At 42.6% G+C, this 27,304-nt stretch overlaps 1 protein-coding gene and 1 pseudogene across 4 annotated transcripts in view; both read left to right on the forward strand.

Annotated features, from left to right (window-relative positions):
• Positions 1-4,088: 4,088 nt before the first annotated feature.
• The window catches only part of E2F7 (E2F transcription factor 7), a 39,414-nt gene continuing 16,198 nt past the window's right edge, over positions 4,089-27,304 (forward strand). The window contains exons 1-7 of one of the 4 annotated variants that reach the window (XM_027595796.2): positions 4,089-4,101; positions 5,201-5,293; positions 12,531-12,806; positions 16,543-16,711; positions 20,998-21,288; positions 22,869-23,027; positions 24,507-24,641. In XM_027595796.2, the coding sequence (XP_027451597.1) occupies positions 5,201-5,293; positions 12,531-12,806; positions 16,543-16,711; positions 20,998-21,288; positions 22,869-23,027; positions 24,507-24,641 (1,123 nt within the window). In that variant the 5' untranslated portion in view covers positions 4,089-4,101. Of the gene's footprint in view, positions 4,102-4,337; positions 4,511-5,200; positions 5,294-12,530; positions 12,807-16,542; positions 16,712-20,997; positions 21,289-22,868; positions 23,028-24,506; positions 24,642-27,304 lie in introns of those variants that run through there. The other 3 variants (XM_027595795.2, XM_027595797.2, XM_027595798.2) reach the window with 3 other exon arrangements.
• LOC113921626 lies at positions 12,975-15,360 on the forward strand (annotated as a pseudogene).

A 27,304-nucleotide genomic window follows, 5' to 3' on the forward strand; every position in this document is an offset into this window, starting at 1 on the left:
TTTTTAAAAATCTCCCCAAGGGATTCTAAAGCACAGACAGTGTTGAGAACCACAGGCCTAGCACAATATGGAGCCCTGAGGACTATGGCCATGTGGGTAGTACAATACTGTTCCAAAGTCAATGAACTTCCAGGCAGAGCTTATAAAGGTAGAATTGCAAAATCAGCATGAAACCTGGTGTTTTTTATTTTAAAATATGGCCCCAAAGTGTTTGACATTTCTTCCATCGAAAGGTAGGGTGCATCAAACATAAATTCAAAATGGATGAAAGACCTAAATGTGAGACAGGAAACCATCAAAATCCTAGAGAACACAGGCAGCAACCTCTTTGATCTCACAATAGCAACTTCTTACCAGGCACACCTCACCACAGGCAAGGGAAACAAAAGCAAAAATAAACTATTGGGACTTCATCCAAGATAAAAAGCTTCTGCACAGCAAAGGAAACAATCAACAAAAGTAAAGGCAACTTATAGAATGGGAGAAGATATTTGCAAATGACATATCTGATAAAGGGTTAGTATCCAAAATCTATAAAGAGCTTATCAAACTCAATACCCAAAAATAGATAATCCAGTTAAGAAAGGGGCAGAAGACATGAATAGACATTTTTTCTAAAGAAGACATCCAGATGGCAGCAGACACATGAAAAGATGCTCAACATCACCATCATCAGTGAAATATGAATCAAAACCACAATGAGATACCACCTCACACCTGTCAGAATGGCTAAAATTAAGAACACAGGAAACAACAGATGTTAGCAAGGATGCAGAGAAAGGGGAACCCTCTTCACTGTTGGTGGGAATGCAAACTGGTGCAGCCACTCTGGAACACAGTATGGGGGTCCCTCAAAAAGTTAAAAATAGAGCTACCCTATGACCCAGCAAATGCACTACTCGGTATTTACCCAAAGGATACAAAAATACAGATTCGAAAGGGTACATGCATCCCAATGTTTATAGCATTATCAACAATAGCCGAACTATGAAAATAGCCCAAATGTCCATCTGCTGATGAATGGATAAAGATGTGGTATATATATATAGGATAGAATATTACTCACCCATCAAAAAGAATGATATCTCACCATTTACAACATTTTGGAGGAAGCTAGAGTGTGTTATGTTAAGCAAAATAAGACAGAAAAAGATAAATACCATGATTTCACTCATCTGGAATTTAAGAAACAAAACGGATGAACACAGAGGAAGGAAGAAAAAAAAAAGAGAGAGGGAGAACACCATCAGGGACCACTAACTACACAGAACAACCTGAGGTGGGCAGGTGATGGGCTAAATGGGTGATGGGGATTAAGGAGGGCACTTGTGATGAGCTGGGTGTTATATGTAAGTGATGAATCACTAAATTCTGCCCCTGAAACCAGTATTACCATATATGTTAATTAACTAGAATTTAAATAAAAACTTGAAACCAAAAGAAAAAAAACAAAGGTAGGGTGTGTGTCCTTTTCTCTCGAATATGGGTGGATCTTTGACTGTTTCATCAAAAAAACATACCAGAATTGATGCTATCTTTGTTCTAAGGCTATATCATGAAAGGCAATACAATTTCCACCTTGTGGGCTTGGGTACTCATTTTGGAGCCCTGAGTCCCCAAAGAAGTCCAACCACCTTAGCCACCATGTCATAAGGATTATCAGGCTACACTGAGAAGCCACCTGCCGGGACTCTTCTTGATGCTCCACCCAACTTCCCAGTCACCATCAGTGTCAACTAAATAACTGAGAGATTGACAGATCGTCTACAAAATCTGGGACTCGAAAGCATCAAAGTAAATAAGTGTACTGGAGTAATGTCTCTGAATTTTCCCATCAAACACTCATTTTCCAGTCTTCCTCCAAATTTAAGATCACTCTTTAAGCAATCAATGAAATTACAAGGGTCTGAAGCTACATCACAAGCTTTTCTTGTTCTGAATAGTGGCTACCTTTGAAATGAAAGAGAAAAAATAATCTGAAAATGCAAGGAAGAGGTCTGTAACAAAACCACCTAACCTCAAAGAAACAACCACTATCACTTTGAAATAACAGAGAAATGAACGGGCTTTAATAATTTGACTGTGGGTCTAAAAAACTGAATGGTTGTCCCAAAAAGGAATATCCATGTCCTAATCCCTGGAACCCATGGATGTCACCTTTTTTGGAAAAAAGGTCTTTGCAGATGTAATTGAGCTAAGGATCTTAAGATGAAACCATCCAAAATTATACAAGTGGGAACTATATTCAGTAACAAGTGTCCTTGTAAGAGATACACAAGAGAGTTAACAGACAGAAGGGGAGCAGGCAATGTGACCACTGAGGCAGAGATCTGAGTGAGGCAGCCATACATCAGGGATTGCTTACAGCCACCAGAAGCTGGAAGAGGCAAAAACAGATTCTCCTCTAGAGCCCCCGAGGGAATGCGGCTCAGTCAACACCTTGATTTCGACAACTTCTGGCCTCCAGAACTGTGAGAGAGTAAATCTCTACTATTCTAAATCAAAGTTTGTGGTGATTTGTCACAGCAGCCACAGGAAATTAATACAGTTGGGGGAAAAAAAATTTCCTAATCAAAATGTTCTGCTTCTACAGGACAAAATTTAATAAATTGCAGTTTTATTCTTTATTACTTGTCTCCTCATGCTTCTACTTAGAAGATCGATTTCAGTTCAAAATATCATTTCTAATACAAAAATATCAAATTACTATTGTTATTTTTCTATATGTTTAATGTTTCCATGCTCGTCTTTTAAATATGATCTAAATGATTTTTTTAGGCTGTATTTATCAGCAACCTAAATAGAGTACAAAGTAAAGGGCTTGATTGAGCATTCTAAATTCTGCAGATGGTGCACTTAAATGCTGCGAGGTGAGGAGGAGAGAGCAGAGCACTATACAGAAAGGATAAGAAGAATGATAACCTTTCTGTAAAGTATGACTCAGAGGGCAATGTCTGTAGACATGCTTTAAAAAGGCTGTCTCAAATCCCAATAGCAGGACATCCTACAAAATGACTTACCAGTATTCCTCAAAACCATGGAGGCCAGCAAAAACGAGGAAAGTATGAGAAATTGTCACAGCCAAGAGGAGCCTAGGGAGACATGAACACTAAATGTAATGTGGTATCCTGGAACAGAAAAACATTAGGAAAAATGTAAGGAAATCTGAATAAAGACTTCAGTTCAAGAATAACATATCATTATTGGTTCATTAATTCTAACAAAAGTACCACACAAACATAAGGTATTAATAAAAAGGTAAAAATGCGTGCCGGACATAGGGGCACTCTGTGTCCTCCCATCTTCTCAATTTTCCTGTAAATGTAAAACTGTTCGAAGCAATAGTCTTCTAAAACACCGCAAGCGGCGCGCGTCTGGCGCGCGCGCGCGCGCGCGCGCGCACACACACACACACACACACACACACACACACACCTGTTTCTATCAATATTCATATTTCAAATAAGAAACTAAAGTTGAAGGAAGTGAAACTTTTAATACAAATCAGTAATGTTGAGGACATTTTCTCGACTACTTCCCAAAATGCTGGTGCACTTTGCAAAGAATTATTTAATAAGGCTTTTTGCCCTTAATTATTGGCGATGTTCTTAAAAAGGAACACCAAAAAACTTTTCCGGAATTACAAAGATAAATAAATAAAAGGAAAGAAAGAAAAGGAAAAAACAGCTGGTTCTGCTTGCAGTCTAGTTTCCAGGACTAACTGGCGTGCCATCTGCTCGCAGCACAGAGTGGTAACCACGGTTCACGTGTCACACCAGCGTTCGGTGTTAGGAAGTTTGCCCCAACACGCCTGGACAACTTAGCTTCAGCGCAGGTTGCAAGGGGGAGGGGGGTGGCGGCAGCGGCGTCCAGAGTCTGTATATCGTTTTTTCCAAACTCCATCTGCTTTCCCCTCCCCTGGCTGTGCCCGCGGTCTCCCAGCGCGGCAAGCTGAGGGGACCGGAGCGGGCCTTTTATGCATAACAAAAGAGCCCTCCTTCTCCTTCTCCCGCCGCCCCGCGCCGCCCCCACCTTGGCTTCCAGCGGCCGCCCGGGCCCGCGTCCCCGGCAGGAATTGGCTCCCGGGCTCGAGGTTTCCAGGTACCCGGAAGGGGGAGGGGGCTGAGGCGGCAACAATTGGGCGGGTGAGGGCCAAACGCGCGGCCGGGAGCGCCAAGACTCCGAGGGGCGGTGAGCCCGGGCCGTGCCGCCACGGGATTGGCCGGGACCGCCCCGCCGGCCGCCGCTGATTGGTGGATTCTCAAATTCGGTCTCAAGGCGCCAGAGGAGGTGTTTTAGCGGGGACTGCGATCTAGGGCTGTAGCGCTGGCGCTGCCCGGACGCCGCGGGGTCCCGGCCAGCTCAGGGCACTCGGAGCGGGGGTCTGCGCGCCTCACTTTCCCCGCCCGATGTCGCCGCCCGTCTGCTGATCGCCTCGCCCCGCTGGTCCCGCGCCGGTGTGGGGTCGTGGAGGTCCCCAGAGGCAGGAAACCTCCTTCTCAAAGTGGGAGTAAGTAGCGTGCGGCCCTAAGCTCTGCGAGGAGGCGGGAATTGGGGGGAAAGGGGACACCCCCGCCCAGGCTGCCAGCCTGCCACCCCTCTCCCCTGCTGGCGGGGATCGAGGTATTTCTGCGGCCGGACCAGGCGTGCGTGGGGTGTCCTGGTTCCATCTCTCCCGCCCGTAGAGCAGTAGAAGGGACTTGTCTTTCCTCGCGATCTGGGGGATTCTTTGGGAGAGTTTATCCTTGGGGTCCGCTTGGAGGCCTGCGCTAAAAGCTCAGTGGGTTTGGTCTGGCGATCAGGTTTCCTTCCCCCCTGATTCAAAACCCCCTCAAAGCCGAATTCCTCCCAGTTCTTTGCGCCAAAATTAACTGACCCAGGAGACCCTGTACTTTCTGACAGATTTGCCCTACACTCTCCTGACTTGGTAACTTTGGTGCTGTTGCTTTTCATAAAAAATTACCATTTTTGTCGATTTTTGTTTTCTTCCCAGGTTTTTAGTAATTTCCAAGCACACTTAAAGGGCTCGTATTCATTCATGTGCATTTTAAAGTTGGGGGATGGCTACACTCCTGGAAATTCCCAAGATGAGTTTAGGGAGGGGAAGTTCATGTTCACGAGCAAGTAATAAATAGATATTTTTGTTGGAGGAGGAAACATCCAACTGTAAAATCCCTTCTAATGTAATTGTGCATTACAGATGGAGGTAAATTGTTTAACACTAAAAGACCTGATCAACCCCAGGCAGTCCAGACTAGATTTTGCAGTTGAAGATGGGGAAAATGCACAAAAGGTAAGTGCACTTAAATACCTTAAAGTTCTAACATATTTAGGATGGTGATGTCTAATTAAATGAAGTGTTCCAACATGCCACTTGTACTTGTCTTATAAACGTAATAATTAATTTTGATGAACATTATAGAAATATACTTTCTTTACAATGAAGGCATTCAAACCATTATTGTTGAGTTTCCCACTCAACAATTGTGCGGTGGAAAGAGGCTAAGTTAGATGTAATGTTGGAACCAATTTACATGAATCGAAGATGTGCTGGACACTGCACTCAAAAGTTTATAATACTTATAGTTGTCAAGAGTGGAATTAGCTAATGCTGCACAGGAATGTGAAGCCTCAGTTCCCAAGAAATAAGGTCTATACCTTATACTGTAATGCTGGATTATTAAAGAGCTATGAAATGTTCTTCGTACCAATGACCCAGCACCTAGCGGCTGTTCCATTCACCCAAAATTATGACCTGTGTCTCCCATATATAAGGATATAAAATGACTTAGCCCACTAAGCACACTCTAAATATTTGACAGTGCTACTGCTGGTTTTGTACTAAGCCTTTCCCCCCCTTTTTCCGCCCCTTGTGATTTTTAAGACCTTGGTTGAGTCTTCAAGAAACGTAATGAAATAAAGTGGCCATAGTAATGTCTAAACTATCACCATACCCTCATCAGCACAACTGCACTTACCAGCCAGTGCCCTACTGAAAAGGTACAGTAGCTTGTTAGTGAATGTCCAAGCATTTTTAGGCGGAAGCCAAAAAGATATAACAAACCCAGATATAGAAGCTTTGCATACAAATCTGAGCAACTTTCTTGGGCTTTGAACTTCTCTAGGTTTCTAGTCTTATTTTTAGGCTTTGCATCAACAGTGAAACTGCCTGGTTGCAAAGCACCTGTTATGTGAACCTTTGAAGAATACTTAACAACTGTTCATTTTGGATAGGTGTGCAATTGTATGTTTTTTGTAGATTGTTGTTCCTAGCATTCAAAAATTTTTTGTTAGGAAAAGAAATATACCAAAACATTATTGGTTCCAAGAGGACTTTCTAAAAATTACCTAAGCCATATGAGGATGGACATGCCCAGACTTTAAAATGTATATTGAGGGTTTTGGCTTTGAGAGTTTCGGAGCAAAACTTTTTGTTTTCCTTTATAATTCAGATGGAGTAGCCTTGAAAGATTGTGTATACACTTATATAAAGCCTGAGTCAGGGTCCACTTCTTTCCTTCTGGGTCAGTGATTTTTTTATCAAGTGCCTTCCACAAGGGCACTCTACTCTAGTTAGCATCAGTGAGTGCTGTGTCCAGTTGATCTTTCCCATTTTAATGCACGCTGAGAAAAACTCAAATCACTCAAAAGAGACCGGAAAAGCAGTTAAAATGTTTGAAATGGAATGTATGAGCAGAGATGATTTTACCTCTCAAAGAGAAGGAAAGGAATGAGAACAGTGCTTCTGCCCAGATATTGGAGGGGTTTTGTCTTTTTCACCTTGCAATGTAGTAAAGGAAGGAGGGTTTCTAGGGATGGCGAGAACATGGGATTTGCAGTAACAGAGATATGGGTTTGATTTCCTGCTCTGCCATTTATTAGCTCCGTAACCTTGAACTAATATATTTATACAGTCACTCAATGAATATTATGTTCCAAGTGCTGGGACACAGCGGTTTAGGTTTCCTCACCTCTCTCAACCTGTTTTCTTCCTCCGTAAATTGGAGCTAATAAATAGCACCTCCCTCTTTAGGTGTTTGTAACCCAGTAACACATACTGTTTACACTGTCCTCAGTGGAACTGACAACCCAAAGCCAAACATGTTGGCCCTGCCCTCACTTACCTGAGAGACTCTCAGGGTCTCAGATACAAAACTAACCAACTGTAATGTGATTTGGTAAGTGCCATTATAGGAGCAGGGACAAAATGTTTGGCAAAATAAAGGAGGAAGAAATAAATTCACAGGAAATTCTGGGAGATTTGGGAAGCTTCACAGAGGAGGTAACATCTGGGCTAAGCCTCAATGGCTGAGGACATTCAACCTACAAAAAAACAAGAGTGAGCGAGAAGGACATCGTAGGCAGAGGAAGCAACATGAGGTGTAGGCATTCGAGTAATGTTCAAGATATTCACAGTGGCCAGAGCTAGTAGTGCTGAATTGTTGCTTGAAACCCTCTGAGGGATGCCTGGTACAGTGTTTTGTGGGTCAGCTAGAGTTGAGAGGATTTCTCTTTTTTGACTTTATGCACATTTGTCAACAGTTATAAGTCCTGTATTATGCACGCATCTTCTTGCTACTTACCGAGAAATTTTTTTAAATGTATGAGTTTTCAATTTCATTACCCAAGTTTACCGAGTCCAGTTATGAGATAATAAGCAAGAGTCTCCTCTTAAGTTGTTTACAGTGCATGTGGGGAAGACAAAAGAAAATGGATGGTTTGGCACACAGGGGTGAGCAGTAAGGACTGAGCTGTCAGGGTGCTTTGTGAAGGAGATAATGTCTCACAAGGGCTTGAAGGAATGAATGCTAACTTAAGCAAGTGGAGAGGAAGGGAACTGGTAAGGAGTAGAAATAAGCAGGTACATTTGGAGACAATGCCCAGACTTAGTGGGCACAGGTTTTCTTTAAATGTCACCCGTGACTTTTAGGAGTGATGAAGAAAAAAGGTAAGTTAGATTTGGACTAAATCTTTGTTCCTGTATGATTATAGGCAGATAAATATGTGCAGGAGGCACCGGTTGCATGATTTTGGAATTCATGAAAAGTCCTAGCCGGATACAAACTTGGGAACTGTCAGCATACAGGTTGTTTTAAAGCCATGGACATGAGATTGAGTGAACTATCCCAGAGAGAGGGAACAGAGTGGAGGTTTTAAGGTCAGAAAAAGAGGAACCAAGGAAGGAGCCTGAGAAGAAATAGTCTGAGAAGTAGGAAGAGAACCAAGAGAGAAAGTGTGCTATTTCAGAAGGACTGCATGTTTTGTAGAGCAAAGAACAAGTCAACAGTCTCAACCACGGCAGTAAGGTCACATGAGGTGTTTTGCTATTGATCTGGCAAACGAGAGGTGACCTAGGTGAAAGCAGTGGAGCAGAACAGACTGGTGGTTTGAGGAACCCTTGGGAGATGGGGAGGGGAAAGCTGTTGGTGTGGATTACTCATTCTAGAAAGTGTGCTCTGAAGGGAAAGAGAGTTGTTTGTTGGTCGATTGCTAGGAGACACTTCCTAACGTGTCATCTTTGCAGTGAGCTAGGCCTAAAGTGTAGATAGGGTCTCAAAGGGCGAAGCTTCACTGATAGCATTAAAGACAAAGTCATGGTGTAGGGCAAGTTTGAAGAAAAGCAAGTGTACTGTTTGGGCGAAATGTGGAATAGGCATGAGATGAAACTGGAAAAGCAGTTGGCAAAATATTGCCAAGGGCCTGGACAAGGCTGATCATTGTATGTGTTATTTGAGGGAACACGATCAAAGCTGTATCTGAGACACAAGCAGGACTTGAACCAAGATCTTCTAACTATAAAGCCTCTCTCTGGCAGTATACAGCAGAGTCGAAGTGCTGGTGTAATTCATGATCATACACATCTGTATAGCACTCACAAGTTACAAACTGCCTTCACCTTCCTCAACTGATCCCACCTTCCCAGCGCTTCTGTGGCAAGTAAGCCAGGCAATGTGATCTCCATTTGCATATGAGAACTGGAGAGCCAGTTTCATGGGTTACATCTCCCCAGGCCCTCTCTGACCTCCTCTGACCACTGAGGAGGTGACTTCCTGGGCTTTGCAGCTTAGATTTCTTGGCAGGCAGATCCAACATGGAGTCAGTGCACAGGAGGTTTGTTAGGGGGCGCTCTGGGGATCCGGGCCTGTGGGTGGGAGGGGAAGGCAGCAAAACTGGACAGCGGTTGAAGCAGATCTGCAACACGGTCTCAGGGGAGGTCTGGACTTTACCCAATTGGAAGTTCTAGTATGACCCCTCAGAGCCATCCTGAATCATTCATTCCTGAAGAGATCTCAGTGCAGCCCTGTGGCTACCACACAGCTGGGAAGCCTTGCTGGAAAGCCTCAGAAGTAGTTAACTTTAGTTGGAACCCTTCTTTTATTGATAAGGAAATCTGAGCCCAGACGGAATAAGCAATTTGTCCAGGATCAAAAAGATACAGAGCTGAGACAAAAACCACATTTCCAAATTCTAACTCCCCTTCCACTTGCACGGTGTCAGGACTGCAGGCTAGACAGACAGATGAAGCAGGGTCTGGTTAGAGTACCGTTGACTTTCTGCCCATCTGAGATCTCAGAACGCAAATTTGCATGGCATTTTTTTTTTTCCTTTTCGTGGAGGTATGCTATAGTCATAACCTAGCAGGTAACCTAACTCCCCTCCTGCTTTAAGTTTTACTTAAACTGTAGTGAAAATATACCAAGGTGTTGGAGGAAATAACGCATCTAAATTGTTCCTCCATAGGGAAAAAGTAGGAGCTCATCATCCCTGTGAGAGTAGGTAGGTACCCTAGAGGCAGTACAGAAGGAGGGTGGATCTCTGGCCACCTCAGCGCGCCTGGGCCACACCCTCTGCCACAGGGATGCTTTTTGGAAAAGTAGATAATCTAGGCACAGTGTTCTTTCAGCATCTGTAAGGGGAAGGCATTGTGCCAAAAATTGTGAGGACTGAGACATGTGGAACTTGCTCCCTGACCTCCAGAAGTGCACACTCTCCTTAATGAGTCAAGATACGCACCTGAGAAGTTAGATAGCAATATGACGTGCTATATCATATTAGCTCTGAGTACCCAGAATGAACAGTAAGAAAGAATGGGACAGAGGGGAACAGGCAACAGCTAAGTTTTATTGAGAGGTTGCTATGTGCCAGGAACTATTCTAATAGTCCTTGCGGTTGGTATTTGTATGAACTTCATTTTCAGTGGAGAGAATTAAAATACGATGAAGACAAGCAGCTTGCTCCCACTCAGGCTGCTGCAAAGTAGCCGAGGCAGGTAAGTGGCCCTACAGCCTGCCTGCACAGCTCCTTCCCCTTCCTGCCTCTCCATAGGCACCAGTGGGGATCAGTGGCCTGCTGGGTACCTTTTGTGGGAGCTGTGGTAAAGATAACTTCCTCCCAGTTCGCACCCAGGACAAGCTCATTTCTAGATGCAGGATTTCAGAAACGTCTGCTGTCCGCTGTTTCTTGCATACCAATGACTTTTATACTGACTGAAGGGCGTATGTGACCTCGGGCAAGTTATTTAACCTCTCTGTGCCTCAGTTTCTTCATCTGTAGACTGGAAAAATAACTAGCACCTAGGTCACAGGATTGGATGAGTTAACAGATGTAAAGTACATAAAATGGGGTGTGGTCCATAGTAAATACTCCATACTTTCCCTTCAGAGTTCCCTTGTAGAAGACGTCATCAGAATTGCACACTAGTAGGGATGTGTCAAGAGATGTGCGTAGATGAAGTTTCCAGGCTGGCAGCTTATTGCCGCTGTGGTGGGAAATTGTCACCCTTGCCCCCACCTCCTGTCCTTCCAGTGACACTGGGGCAGAGCCTCACCACGGCCAGGGGGCAGCTTCTGCGGATCAACGAACGAGAGTTGGCCCTGCTAACACAAACACCAGTTGCTCCCAATCTTTTTTGCCTCTCTTCATATGTTGCTCATTTATAGGAAAGCACCTTTTTTAAACCACTGCCCAGCCAAAATGTAAGCATGCAGTCGCTATAGAGTGATACGTGTATAGGAAGAGGAATGACAAATGTTTAATGCATCCGCCTTCATCATTATGTAAGATACGATTGCCTGGCGGTGAATTCTGCTACAGAAAGAGCAGAATCTTTCCGTTTTCAGACGGCAAATACTTATTTCCGGGGAAAGAAACTTGTTTTCATTACTTGGTAGTTCCAAATGTGGCTTTCATATACTTAGTCCCTCTTCATAGTGGACTAAGGAACTTAATGGATCCATCATTGATCTTTTCTTATAATTATCTGAGATGGTCTACTCAAAAGTGTGGTCGGGGGGCACGTGCTAGTCCACAAATTATTACTAACTGCAAAAAATTAAGAATAGAACTTGAGAGTCAAGCACTTGGAAAGCTCTGTAGCAATTTGATCTAAGCCTATGATCAGAGGTCTCTTCCTGTTGAACGGACTGTAGGTTGTTTGACAAACGCAAATGGAGAGTCACAGGTGGTGGAAGTTGCATGTGAGTCCTATGAAGTAAAACCACGTATCAGTATCTGGGAGTTTGGAAATAAAAAACCCTGGCCTTTCACCACAGATAGTTTGAGAAGCACTGCTCTAGGGGAATTACAGCCCTCCAGGTTGGTTTGAAATGCGGCATTTTGTTGGATACTTTTCCATTGGTCCTACTACTAATTGCTATATTAGCACTGGTGAACACTGAACAACAAAAGCAAAATTGTACTGCACTAGTTAGTGCAAACCTGTAAATAAAGAAGCAATATGGACTCAACCCACAGTTGCCCTTGTCATCCCCAGCTATTACAAGCATCTACCAGTGACAGATACACTCATGACTTTGTTCACAGAGATGCATGAGATGTTTAAAATGGGTAAATGAGGGGCGCCGGGGTGGCTCATTTGGTTGAACAACTGCCTTTGGCTCAGGTCATGATCCTGGGGTCCTGGGATCGAGCCCCGGGTCGGGCTCCCTGCTCGGTGGGGAACCTGCTTCTCCCTCTCCCTCTGCCTGCCACTCCCCCTGCTTGTGCTCTCTCTCTCTGTCAGATAAATAAAATCTTAAAAAAAAAGTAAAATAAAATAAAATGGGTAAATGAGGGGCACCTGGGTGGCTCAGTCAGTTAAGCATCTGGCTCTTGATTTCGGCTCAGGTCATGATCTCGGGGTCCTGAAACCAAGCCCCACCTCAGGCTCCACACTTGGCAGGGAGTCTACTTGAGACTCTCTCTCTCTCCCCCTCTTCCTTTACCCCTCCCCCTGCTCGCTCGCTCTCTCTCACTCTCTCTCTCTCTCTCTCTCTCAAATAAATAAATTAAATCTTAAATAAAATAAAATTTTTAAAAAAGCAGTAGATGATGATCATTTTTTCGCTGAACCACTCTTGGATTCCACAAATCCTTCTGTCTGTTTTCATTAGTCCTAGCCTGATACTTTTCAGCCCTGAACATATGGTCTCTTTGTATCCTCATGTCTTGGTGAATCATGGGAACAAAATGCTCTTAGCTTATACCTGTGCTTTCTCTTTCTTGCTAAAAGGTCTCTTTTTTTAAAATAGGAAAATATATTTGTTGATCGCTCAAGGATGGCCCCGAAGACTCCAATAAAAAATGAACCAATTGATTTATCAAAGCAAAAAATCTTCACTCCAGAAAGAAATCCCATTACTCCAGTTAAGCTTGTTGACAGACAGCAGGCGGAACCATGGACACCCACAGCTAACCTGAAGATGCTCATTAGCGCCGCCAGCCCGGACATAAGAGACCGGGAGAAGAAAAAGGGACTGTTCAGGCCCATTGAAAATAAAGATGATGCCTTTACAGACTCTCTGCAGGTAAACAGGCTGCACTCCTCAGGCTTTATAGAACTTTTAAATTTTTACTTGATTATCTAAGTCATAGAATTCTCAATTCTTCAGTTACTACTGAGCCAAAAGCAGTATTAAACTTCATGTCTTTTTTTTTTTTTTTTTTGCTATTGGAGTAATTTAATGGCATGTCAAATGTCTGTAATGGTAAAATACCTTTAGGTAGGCAGTATCTTTCATCCACAAATCCTTGCTATTTATAGATATGAAAATATATCAAAACTTAATATCTTATTTATAGCTGAAATGGAATTCTTACTCATTTTTTTCATAATGAATGCTTTTTTCTCTTCTGTATGCTACTCCCTTGACTATTCCCAGTACACATTTTAAAAATGACAATTATTTAAGCAAAACTATTTAATAATTTTGATTTAATGAAGAAGATTGGACTTTTTTTATACTGCTGCAAATTGTAATTTTGCTCCAATTTTGAGGGCAATAGTTTATTTTAGACCTGGGAAATTTCATTATTTTTATAGATGTTCGTTTCTTTGGTTTGGGGCCTTAAAGTTAAATCATCTTTAAATTATCTGCCCTCTGGGGAACCAGAGCTATTGAATAAACAGCATATCTATACTTTAAAAAAAAAATCAGTGGCCAATAATTTTCACTCTCCCATCAAACTTCTTCCCAGATTTGCTAAGAAAAGTCAGTTATTTCTCCATTTTTCCTCCTCTCGGGGATTTTTTATGCTATAAAAATTACCAAAATGAAGAAATTGGGACAGGAGAAGAGAAAAAGATGTCCTGAATCTGGTTTTGGGTACTAAAAATATTATGTACATAAGTATATTTTATATGATCAGATATTCATTCTATCCAAAGGTAGTAAAGACTCAATTTAAGGAAGATACTTCTCGGTAATTTTTAACAATATAAAGGGATTCTATGACCCAAAAGTTTGAGGACTACTGTTCTAGGGTACATATCTAGTAGTGAAATTATTAAGTCATTGGATATGCAAATATTCACAAAGTAATTGCTTTCCCAAGTGCTATTTTCACCCACCAATAATGTATGAACATTTATTGATCTACATCTTCTCTGACAGTTGATGCTGTCAAATTTATTAATTTCTGCCAATCTAATGGGTATACAGTTGTGTATTTTTGTGATATTCATTTGTTTCTCCGTGGTTACTAATGAGGCTAAGCCTCTTTCACATGTTTATTGGCCACCACATTTTTTTTTTCCTCTTCTGTGAAGTGTCTCTTCATGTTCTCTGCTGATTTTTATTGGGTTCTTTTTCTCCATGCTGATATGTAAGAGTTTATTGTATAGTCTTGAAAATAAACCTTTATCGGTTCAGTGTGTTACATTTCAGTCTGGTGCTTATCTTTTTTCGTGTTGCTTGTTGTAATCAGTTGTCCCTGGGCTATTTATTCAGTCCTTCTTTTTTTCCCAAGTTGGCAGGGCTATCTCTGTCATCTCTTTCTGGGCTCTCTTTTGTTCCATTGGCCAATCTGTGCATCCCTACATCAATACCAGATTGTAATAAGCCTTGATTTCAGGTAAAGCAAGACTCAACTTATTTTGCTTCAGAGTATGTGGGCTATTCTTTGCCTTTTGTTTTTCCTTATATACTTCAGATTGGATTTTAATTGGAATTGCATTACATGTAGATTCATTTGAGAAGAATAAACCTGTTTATGGTACTGAGCTCTCCTATCCATGAAGACAGTATATTTCTCTAAGTTTTAAGTGCATTTCTCTAAGATCTAAGTTTTAATATTTTATGCAAATAGATTTTTGCTAGATTTGTTCCTAAAAACATTTCTTATATTCTTATTGCTATTGTAAATAATGCCTTTTCATTTCATTTTTCTGTTACTATATCCACGAATAGAGTTTATTACTATAATCAAACAGAACCAAGAAAGTAAACTGACATTTGGTTAGAAATGAAATAAAAAAAAAAAAAAGGGTCCAGGCCGTGCATGCGCTGAGCCTTCCTGTCGCTCTTCCCACCTCCCCCCGCCCCTCTCTGTCCTCTCTGCACTGGGAGCCGCTCTCCCGCCACAACCCCTCATCACCTGAAAATGTACGCCTGTGCAAAGTTCGTCTCCACCCCCTTCTTGGTCAGGAGCACCGCTCAGCTGTTGAGCCGATCACTGTCTGCAGTGGTGCTAAAACCACCGGAGACACTGACAGATGAGAGCCTCAGCAGCTTGGCAGCCCCACGCCCCCTGACCTCACGTATTCCTAGCCGCAGCTTCCAAACCAGCGCCATTTCAAGGGACATCGACCCAGCAGCCAAGTTCACTGGGGCTGGGGCTGCCACGGTAGGGGTGGCTGGCTCTGGGGCTGGAATTGGGACTGTGTTTGGGAGCCTCATCATTGGTTATGCCAGGAATCCCTCTCTGAAGCAGCAACTCTTCTCCTACGCCATTTTGGGCTTTGCCCTCTCGGAGGCCATGGGGCTCTTTTGCCTGATGGTGGCCTTTCTCATCCTCTTCACCACGTGAAGGAGCCGTCTCCACCTCCCATAGGTCTTTCTCCCGTGTCTTGTCTGCCCTGTATGTTCCTTTTCCTATACCTCCCCAGGCAGCGTGGGGAAAGTGGTTGGCTCAGGGTTTGACAGAGGGAAGACAAATAAATATTGTATTATTAAGGAAAAAAAAATGGCAATGCAAGTGATTTTTGAGATACATTGTTTTGCCTTTACAGCTACCTTGCTAAATTCGCTTATTATTTTTAATAATTTGAGACACTTTTGAGTTTTATATATAAACAATCGTGTCTTCTGCAGAAAGGTTTGCTTATTCTTTTCTAATCCCTTGCCTCACTTTCTTTTTCTTGTCCTCATGCACTGGCTAGGATCTTCAATATGGTGTTGAAGAGGAACAGTGATAATGGGCATCTTTATCATTTTCCAGATTTTAAGGGAATGCTTCCAAGATTTTCCCATTAAGACATGTGTTTGCTGTTGGGTGTTTATAGATACACTTTATATTAAAGAATTTCTCCATTTCTAGTTTTCTGAGGGCATTTTTGAAAATCATGAATGGGTGTTAAATTTAGCAGATGCTTTTTCTGAAAGCCATTGAGATTATTATATCACCTTTCTCCTTGAATCTGTTCATTGAAAAGCCTTTTACTTTCTTGGGCTTGAATTGAGCCTTTTTCAAATATGGGTTGTTGAGACAAGGATACTACTTTAGCGTACTTGCAATAAGAAAGCATAAGGAGGAAGACTTAACTGCCCTTGTTCAGTTCCATCTACCCTTGGTCAGTTGTAAAAAATAAAACACTGGTGACACAATGCAGGCCAGTGGATCTCAGACTTCTATGTCAGTAGGAATCACCCAAGATCTAGATTCTGATACATCAGGTCTGATACAGCCTGAGACTCTGTGTCTCTAACAAGCTCCTAGTGATGCTGATCTAGTGAACACATTAGTAGCAAGGGTGTAACAAGCCATTCACTTCATTTTTCACTTTTGAAGCTTTTAACCAAAAGACTCACCCTCAAGTTTCAAAGGAGAAAAAATTCAGTCCAAAGAAAACAATCAGTAAAACGTTAAGAAAATTGGATTAGGAAATGTATTTTAACCAGAATCTAGCATGATACGGACAAGATGTCCCCCTCACCTTGCCAATAACTCTCATTTCCCTATGCATTTCTCTTACATTTTTCATGCAATTTCTCTATTGATGTTAACTATGACATCTCTCCCCTCCCTTTTGTCTGCCCTTTGTAGCTTGATGTGGTTGGGGACAGTGCTGTGGACGAATTTGAAAAGCAAAGGCCAAGCAGAAAACAGAAGAGTCTAGGACTCCTGTGCCAGAAGTTTCTAGCTCGCTATCCAAGTTACCCTTTGTCAACTGAGAAAACAACCATCTCCCTAGATGAAGTTGCTGTCAGTCTTGGTATGTAACATCAGATTACCTGCAGGCCTATCTCTAGTCACAGTGGGAAACCGGTTTCCTCTGGCAGGCCAAAGTCTTCAGATAGCTTCTCATTAAGTAAAGGGTGGGCTCTGAATGGTAAGAACAGAGGAGCAAGCGAGCTTCCTCCTGTCATGAAATTTCTCATCCTTATGCATAGGATTCCAGGGAATCTTCCGAGCCGGAGGGTCAAACAAATTTTTTTTTTGACCTCATAAAATATTTGTATAAAAAGACTCATTAAGAATTAATATCTCGTTTTTAATTTCAGACAGACAAATAACATTTAAAAATGCCTTGCTGTTTATTTTTAATAATGCTTCTAGGAGTTCAGACCCGGTGTTATTTCTGTTATCAAACAGGATTTGAGAGCAAGAGCATTATGTTTGAAGCCGTATACTGTGATATTCACAGCAAGCCTGCCAAACGAGGAGAAGCACATCTGGACATAACTCAAACAGCTAAACCTTATAACAAAGAGGAGTGCGTGTGTTCACATGGCTTGGGTGTGTGTAATCTGCGGTGGTGTATGGCCTGTAAATAAGGCACAGTGGCCTCAGAATAGAGACCCCTAGTGGACATGGATTGCAGTTCATCTCAGGGTAAACATACTGTTGACAATCTTTAATAAGCAGAAATCACAGGGATTTGAAGATAGAGGGTGTCCCCTTAAAAAATAAGGAGGTTGTACATACAGAAAAAAAGAAAAAATCAACTAAACAGGCTGTATGATAGATTATATTTTTAATTTATTTTTTGGGTTCTCTTTCTTCCCATAGCCCTGAGAGATGTGCCCCAGTAGATGATTGTCAATCTGAATTATTCAAACTGATGGCTAAAAATATTTTTACCAGAAATGGAGATAATGAGGAAGCAATGAGTTATGATAGAAAGACCATGGGCTGGGCTTTGGGTCAGATGGGGTTGGATTTGAAGTCCAGCTCTCCAATTTACAGACCGTGAGAGTTTTAAAAATTAATTAACCTTTTCCTGTCTAAAACACAAGGATCACAGCACCTACCTTGCAGAAATATAGCAAAGTTGGGGATAATCTCAGCACCATGCCTAACTCAGGGCCTAGCATGGGTAACTGTTACTGTTACGTGGAATGGTTTCTGCTCAGCTCTTACTAGATCACTCTCCGCCCTCCCCAAATTGTCCTCTCCACCTTTAGGAAGAGGAAGTATGGTGCCTTGGTTGGGGAACCCAGAAGTAGAATACAGTATTTGGCATCGGTGTCAATGAAACAAGAAGGGGAAGGTGACCCAGTTGTATAGAGGCTTAGGATACACCCATTCGAGGCACAGGGTCCTAGAAACTAGTCTTACAGAGGATGAGGGTAAAACAATAGCACACAGTGTCCTTCTCACTGGGGTTCATGAAGCCAGCTTTCTCCATGTACCAACTTCCATCCAGGGACCTTGCACTGATGTCAGTGTGAAGACAAAAGATTAGATGTCAGAAGGCTATGTTAGAGATCTGGGGGTTGGGGGTTCAGACAGGAAACTGGACTCCTATTCTCATGTGAGCTACAGATGCCCATGTTATGGCTGGTTGGAGCAGAATTCCAGAAATTTTTGCAAACAGCTTCATAATGCCTCATGATCACCCAGACCTGACAAATGAACTTACCATCTCTCTTCCTGTGAGGTCCAAAAACAGGGTCCCTTCTTGGAAGCTATTTCAGGGGTAACCATTTCTTGGGGTTGAGTCTAAACTCCCTACTGTATCCCAGGTCACAAGCTATAAGAACATATGTTAACCTAGAATGTTCAGAGCATTTCAGTCGCATTATTTCCCAGATTGTGGTCCCATGTAGATTTGACCATGGGTATTACAGGTAAGAAGTTAAAGAACTAGGGGTGCCTAGGTGGCTCAGTCAGTTAAGCATCCAACTCTTGATTTCAGCTCAGGTCATAATCTCAGGGTTGTGGGATTGAGACCTGAGTTGGGCTCAGCGCTCAGCAGGGAGTTGGCTTGGGATTCTCTCCCTCTGCCCCCCCACCCCCTGCTCGAGCACACTCTCTCTTAATAAATAAATAAATAATAAATAAAATCTTTTTTTAAAAGAAGTTAAAGAACCAGGAGTGACTTTAGTAAATGGACAATAGCACAGCCTTAGAAATGAGTTTATTGGGCTGAGAGATGTTCTCGATAAGCTCCATCGAGGAATAAGGAAAGCATGGTAATGACTGCTAAATCCTTGGGGGGACATAACTAATGCCATGACTAGGATTAATAAGATTGTGTTGATCCAAAAGGAAAAGAAGGCTGGGTGCCAGGAAAAACCTTCCCAACAGAGCAAGCCCCAGAGTAACCCGAAGATCTGGAGACCTGTGAAATAGAACTTTTCAGCGCACCAGCCAGTAGACAGTTAAACACAGTCCAGCTTGAAAAGATGATTATCTAGGCAGGCAGCTGCCACATTGGCTTTTATCAGCACCACCTATTAAACACCCATTGTGCATATTAAACATTCATCTTACCTCCAAGTGGTCAGAATATTCCTTTATTTTCCCTTCTTAGGATCTCTCTCCACTAGATGGAGATTTAACAGTTTGTATCTAATACAAAATAACAAAACAGCCAGCATATGGCTGGCCCTGGGGTGTCTTAGTTGCATTCACATGACATTTCTAATGGGAAGGTTTATAGAATGTTACACTCTAAACGAGATGTGTTAATATATGAAAACAGACTGGAATAAAAAGCCAGGCAGATTTGGACAAGGGGCTGTACCTTCCAGCAGGCATCTGGCGCTGAAGCCTGAGCTGAGGGTGAAGAACCTTTCAGGGTCAGGAGCCGAAATGTTTTGATTGACTGTGAAATGCGTCTTCATGCATAGGAAAGAACTTTACTTCACCTCCAAAGTTTTCATCATAATTTGGTCAGTTTTTTCTGTTAAATCTTGGAAGGGCCAGAAGCTACGCTCACTGTCTGCTCTGATTATATAACAGCTCCTGGCAAGTGAGCAAAAAGAGGGCATCTTTGTAGCTTGACCAGTTTTCTGGGAGCTGCCTGGAGGCTTTTGCTATGGGGACTTAGATGAGAGCAAAGGAGCCAGTGGGTTCCAAAAGCCTAAGGGCCTGTTGCACAACAGGATGAGTCAGAGGAAAGTTTTAAAATCTGTTTCTACTGTGACCTCTCATGCTAGCAGGGATTTTGGGTATTTCCAATGCTGTGCAGGAAGTATTTAAAAATAATATACAAACAGTAGATAAAAGTGACACCCTATTGTAGACCCTTTATGTTTATGGCCACGTTTAATCCTCATCACCTTATGAGATAAATACTAAGGCACAGAAAGATGAAGTAACTTCCGAGGATCACACAACTAGGGATAGAGCAGGGTTGATTCAAATCCAGGCAGTCTGACCTCCCAAGCCTCCAGGCTTAACTGCTGTACATATTTTTGGTAAATGTGATAGACCGCTCATGATCCTGGCTATTTTGAGAGTATTGGGAAAGTGGGTAGACAATTGATGAACTCCGTGGTCAGCCCGTATTGGACATGAAGAGTCTCTGTGCTTTACCGCTGGGCTGTTTGGGCCAAACGCCTGTGAATGGGAACAGAGGGACAGTTATCGGTGGCCAAGAGGAGCAAAAGGAAACTCATATGTTGTTCAGCTGTGGCTGTAGCTTCCTCCAGCAACTTGAGAAGGGTGCCCAAGCTCTTGACGCCTGAGTTTCCAATGCAAAATAGGAAACAAAATATTTGCCATCTGTTTTCCTAACTGGGCCATTAAGAGAGTTAACAAGATAATTATTTCACATCATTCAAACTCCGGGAAAGGATAGAATTGTCCAAATGAGGTATCATACATTGGACAGAGTTTATTTTATAGTCTGCATAATTAGGAATACAAGTCCAAATCAACCAAACAGTGTTCATCAGGGATCCGTTAGACACACTAGTACATGTGATGCTCAATCCCACCTGTTTTAACATGCTGAAATGTTTGCGTGGCTTATCTAACAGGTCCAAAGAAAAGACATACTATTGTTTATGTAAGAGAGATGGAACTATCATCCATGTCTGGGTGGATGTTTTATCCTAGCTCTTGTTAAGGGTTGGATCCCAAGAATAAGAAAGAAAAATAATTTCTATTGCTTGCATCCTTATAGGTTGAACTTTTAGAGCATCTGCACTTGCTGGCCATTATAATGGGCATCATGTAAAGTAGTTTACAGACACGGTCCAGGCCCTCAAGGAATTTTTACTCAAAAATGTTTGCCTGGATGACGGTCAACTTCTATTTTCCAAACAGGCGTTGAAAGGAGACGTATCTATGACATTGTAAATGTGCTGGAATCGCTGCATCTGGTCAGCCGGGTGGCCAAGAATCAATATGGCTGGCATGGCCGGCACAGCCTGCCAAAAACCCTGAGGAGCCTCCAGAGACTGGGAGAGGAGCAGAAATATGAAGAGCAGATGGCACATCTCCAACAGAAGGAGCTAGATCTGATGGATTATAAACTTGGAGAACGTAAAAAAGACAGCTATCCAGATTCTCAAGATCCACAGTTACTGGATTTCTCGGAACCCGACTATCCCTCTTGTGAGTGCACAGTAACCACGCAAGTAATGGCAGAGAGGGAGGGATGGTCTCTTCCGTAGAAATTCACTGCTAAGGTGGGAAGCGCAGATTGACAGCCCTGGAGGGAGATGCCCTCCTATTGGATCTACTGAAGAAAGGGAGACAGATGGCTCCCCGACTGGGCTTCCCCCTCAGCCTCACCTCAAGCCTGTCTAGTGGCAGTTCACTTGGTATTTGGTATGTTTGGACCATAGATCGCGGACAGTGCTCTCGTTTCAGACTGACGGCCCCAGGCTGATGTCTATTTGTGAATCTTTAAGGAAATTTTACTCTGAAAGAAGTTATCCTTTCAGAGAATTCAATGGTTTTTTTTTTTAAAGATCTTATTTATTTGACAGAGGGAGACACAGCGAGAGAGGGAACACAAGCAGGGGGAGTGGGAGAGGGAGAAGCAGGCTTCCTGCTGAGCAGGGAGCCCGACGTGGGGCTCCGTCCCAGGACCCTGGGATCATGATCTGAGCCGAAGGCAGATGCCCAACGAATGAGCCACCCAGGCCCCCTGGGGAATTCAATTTTTTAAAATTACATTAGAGTAGATTACTTAAAAAAGAACCCCGTTCAGAGAACATGTTGATAAGAAAGATAGATAACCCCTCCTGTCATTTGATGCAGCATTTTTTAAATATATATCTATATTGTTCTTCCCCACCCAGCTCCTATGTATCACACTCTTTCTGTTTTAACCATTGATCTCCATCATTCTCACCCTATTCCCCATTGCTAAGACGATAAAGTACAAGTATCACTCACATTTCACTTGCAAATATAATAAGAATGGAAATGTGGGCCTGGTTTTCATTAGATTTACTGCCTCATGCCTTTTAGCGCCACCCCATGAGCCAGTTCTTATCCTAATAACCAGAGGAGACAGCCATCTGTCGGGGATGGTTCACTTGCCATCTACAGCAGCACACATCTGATCAGTGTCTCCTATTCATTTCTAGCTTATTTCTTCACTTCCTTCTGAAAAGCAATGGAAGGGGCAAGCGCCTACTATGTTTCACATATTCTAGATATTGTGGGCACAGAAAAATAAAAACAAGAGTTCTTGCCCTTTGGGAAGAGTTGATGTTCTGAAAACAATCCCTGAAGTCTACCCTCTCCTTTTTTTTCTTCTACATTGATCTTTTCAAAAAGTTGCTTCAGGAAAACTACCTCATGGATTGTATCCTATGAAGTAGGAGTATAAAGCATTACGAGTGGTTTCAAATATGCCTATTTGTACAAGCCATAAGAAAATCCATCTCATTTCTTGGGGCACCTGGCTGGCTCAGTCAGTAGAGCTTGCAACTCTTGATCTCCGGGTCATGAGTTGGAGCCCCACATTGGACATAGAGATTACTTGAAAAAAGAAAGAAAAGGAAATCCATCTCATTTCTTTATGAGCCGTCTCTTGGTGATGTGTGTCTAGTAGGCTTCTGCCTGTAACCAGGGTGATCTTTGCATCTGCTGTTAGAGTTCGTAGTTCTGGCAAACCCCAAGTACTGTCTTTCATGTAGTAAATTACATGTTTTGATGCTTTCGTCTCATTCCCTTTGTAGCATCTGCAAACAGTAGAAAAGACAAGTCTTTGAGAATTATGAGCCAGAAGTTTGTCATGCTGTTCCTTGTCTCCAAAACCAAGATTGTTACTCTTGATGTGGCTGCCAAAGTACTGATAGAAGAAAGCCAGGATGCCCCAGACCATAGTAAATTTAAAAGTAAGTATCTTCACCTGAACCCACTTATCAGTACAAAAAGGACGGGATTTCATGTGTTGATGTTTTCTGCCTCTGACATTGAAAAAAAAAATTGTTTTTTTTTCTTAAGAGGTGCAGTCTTTCCTGCACTCATAAAGGTTCTTGGTGCCGTGAGAGTTAAGTTAGTAAATACTAGAATTCCCATGAACGTTCTGTCAGATGCCTTTTCCTCAGCAGTTAGAGGGGTTGGTGGAAGAGGAATGCCATCCCACAAACGCAGGTCAGGGAGGCTGGAAGATACTTTGCATTTCTCTTTAGTAGTGCTGCATCCAAGGCAGAATGTCTGAGTTTTCTTTCCCCTTCTTTCCTCACTCCCTGCCTACTGTCCTGATGGGTGGAGATGAAAGGTGTCTGCAGGTAAGAACCAGAGGAATGGCCAGGGCAGGGTAGGGGTGGTGGGACAGAGCTGCTGGGCAGGGAGAGAGGTTCCAAGTTGCACACCCAGGGCCTCTTCTTTTTCTGTCAAGCCTGGGTGAAGCCAAATACCCTCAGCTGCCAGTAGCCCTTTCAAGCCCCGGGAAGCCACGAGCCAAACTTTCTCTGCTTTTTCTGTTTCCATTGGAATTATAGCCACCCTGTGGGAGAAGTGACTAGATGACATTCAGCTCTATCAGGATTGGGAAGAAGATTGCATCTGGGGTGAATGTTTGATGGTTCTGAACCATAATCATAGCTCCTTTGCTTGATCGTAGCCCCAAGGCCAAGTGGGTTTCCTACCTATAAATCGATTTCTTGAATAGAAATTACTTTGTGGGTATTGACCTGCCTGTTGAATGCCTTACCACCCCTTCAGAATTTCTCCTCTAGTACCTGCATTTTCAAATGTCTCTCCCCAAACCTCGTAAGATTCAGGGAATGCCCATCCCACCCCTCCCCCACTAGGCGGCCAAACACCAGGATTCAGGTGAGGAGCTGCCTGTCTTGTCAGCAGAGCTGAACCTCATAACCTTGAGCCCCAAACCCTCTTGTGTGCCCAGGGGCGCAGCCTCACAGGAAGCTCTGGGGGATCCCTGTCATTTTCACAGGCCAGCTGCCTGCTCGAGCTGGTACCCACCACCTCCTGCTGAGAGAAACCCAGAACAAGCTTTTGACATGCCACATAAGCAGAATTACATTCACTAAGCCTTTAATTACAGCCCCTTTCCCTCCCTTGGTGTTTTTGCCATCTCAGCACTCCCCGCTTATCACCAGGTGCCTCTTACAAGGGGTGTGAAGTTGTGGAAGAGGAAAGACACACTGACCTTCCCTTAGAAAGTGTCTTCAGACACATCAGATACATAAATCCCAGGTGATTGCATGACAGAGCCGTCAGCCTCTGCTGCACCCCTTGGCTTTCTGCTGGTGGTTTATGTGGTGGCCAAGAAAAGTGACCTGTCACATCAACTAAAATGTAATGGTGTCACAGACGGCGTGACCATAATTGTGTTTTATATCTTTAAGCAAAGGTACGACGCCTCTATGACATAGCCAACGTTCTGACCAGCTTGGCTCTAATAAAGAAAGTGCACGTAACAGAAGAGAGAGGCCGTAAACCAGCCTTCAAATGGATCGGGCCTGTGGACTTCAGTTCCAGTGGTAAGGTCTCATGGTTTTGCTAGGCATCTATTTTATTTACGATCCCCAATTCCTGTTCCAATTCATGTATCTTCTACACAGTGGATTGATCTTCATTTCCCATAATCCATGTCACATTCAAAATTAGACTAGTGGTATCCCTCGGAACAATGAACGTTAGTCTGTAAGTGGTGTGTGCAGCGGCTCACCGCAGGAAGGGAAATCCTGAGAGCTTATAACGTGGGAGTTTCTGTAACTATTAAATTATAGCTCATTAGCTTTTTTCATTTTATTCCAAAGTTCCTGGAAGTTTGGGCTTGAGGATTAAAAATGACCATTCTTATGAACTCTGGTGGTTTCTGCATTAGCAGAATAAAGCGTTGTTTTTCTTTGAAATTCCAGGCAATGTAAAAATTATATCAATTACTATCACAAAACTAATATGTGGTAAAGAGGGCTTCTGCATATGGTATGGATGTAATGAACACCTTTTTGGTAATTTATTTAACAGGTTACAAATGTCATAGTTTTACTAAACTAGAGCAAAAAGGGTATTATATTCTTAATTGACAGGGAATATCTGAGCAATTGAGGACAGGATCCTACTGTACCAGCACTTTACATATAGCTATGCTGCCTGGGAAAAAAAGCCATTAAAGTTATTTTTAAATTGCCCTTCCAATTTTGGTATTAGTGGCATAAATTCCTGCCACTTAACCCAGGCTTATAAAAGATATAGCTCTCTACCTCACTTAGAACACATTATTCACTTAGGATCTAGATGAAAGCACTTAAAATCAAGTAAAACTAATTCAACCCAGCACATACTTACTGCACGTGGACCATGCACAGTTACTATACTAAATGCCATGAGAGGTTTAGAGATGTGTCTGGCACCGTCCCCGCCTGCATGAATTCTGCACCTTTGTCATTTTCCACTGCTCTGCCTTTGGCTTCTAGCCTTTTCACCTGTGAAGCCCTCTTCTTTTTCGACATGCAAATATTCTACTCAACTTTCAAGATCTGACTCAAATGTCAACTCCTTCATGCAGTTTTCCCTGGTCACCCAGAGCAAAGACTGTCTCTTCGGAGCTATTGCAATTTAATATTGTCCTGAGGTTTAATATTGACATAAGGTTGATACGTCATGCCATCATTGCCCCAGCTCTATGCATTTGAAGCCAGACTCAGTCTTTTTTTTTTAATTTTTAACAACTGTATGAAGATATAATTCACATAAGATATAATTCACATAATTCATCAATTTGAATTTAGGACAGAGTTGTGCAACCATCACCGCAACTACTTGGAAAACGAAGTCACCATCCCCAAAAGGAGCCTTGTACACATTAGCACTTCCTTCCCACTTCTCCCTGACCTCTCCCTTCCATCACCAGGAAAAAAAATTAATATATTTCCATCTCTATAGATTTACCTATTTTAGAGATTCCCTGTAAATGAAATCATACAATATATGGTCATTTGTGACTGACTTCTTTCACTGAGCACAATTTTGTTAAGGTCCTTTAACCTTAAGGTGTGTATCAGTACCTCCTTGCTTTCCATTGGGAAATACCACGCCGTTGGGGTGCCTGGGTGGCTCAGTCATTAAACGTCTGCCTTCAGCTCAGGTCGTGATCCCAGGGTCCTGGGATCGAGCCCCACGTCGGGCTCCCTGCTCAGCGGGGAGAAGCCTGCTTCTCCCTCTCCCACTCCCCCTTCTTGTGTTCCCTCTCTCGCTGTGTCTCTCTCTGTCAAATAAATAAATACAATCTTAAAAAAAAAAAAGAAAAGAAAGAAATACCACACCGGCGTATGGATACGCCACCTTTTAGTTCTTCGTTCGGCAGTTGATGGACATTTGGGTTTTTTCTACTTTTTGGCTATTATGAATAATGCTGCTTTGAACATTGAGGTAGATGCTTTGATATGGACATCTGTTTGCATTTGTCATGGGCATATCTGGGAGTGGAATCGATGGTTCATATGGTAGCACTATGTTTAACATTTAAGGAATGGTCCAGCTGTTTTCTGAAGAGGTGGATTCCTAGTGAGTTAAAAGCAGACTCGGTCTTTATTCATCCATGATTACCAGATAGTACCCACATCAGTGCTTTTACTCACTTTGGCTGGTCAGTGAGCTTCTATTGAAGGTATAATTAGCATACATTTGAAAATTAGAGAACAATTAAGCAGGATACACGGTGGTCCTGGCTCTTTGGGAACTCAGGATATGGGTTACGTTCTGAGGGACAAGACAGGTTTTGGAGGGAAGGAGACTTACTTTTTAGTTCAAGGAACAGATACCTAAAAACAAATCTGGTGTGCGTTTAGAGAACAATCACCTGATTAAAGTGGAGGGCATGCTTTAGGGAATAATGAGACATAAAATGTGATCGGTTGGGACCACATTTTCGAAGCCTTCAAAATAAACCCAGAAATCTGTCCTAAATGTTATAGGCAGAAGTGACATGGGATCTTTAGATAGATTGAAAGAGAAGAGGGACTCAAAGGGGGTAGTGTCATTGAAGCGTGAACTCACTTTCTCTACCCAATAGAAACCTGATCTTTCTGTATATCTAATTTCATTACTGACAATATTATTGTCATCCTCAACCCAGCCATCAAATCTGGAACTTCAAGTTAACCTTTGATTTCCTTAATTCACTCTCCTTCACTCCTCC

The sequence above is a fragment of the Zalophus californianus genome, chromosome 9 (assembly GCF_009762305.2).
Source record: "Zalophus californianus isolate mZalCal1 chromosome 9, mZalCal1.pri.v2, whole genome shotgun sequence".
Classification (NCBI taxonomy): Eukaryota; Metazoa; Chordata; class Mammalia; order Carnivora; family Otariidae; genus Zalophus; species Zalophus californianus.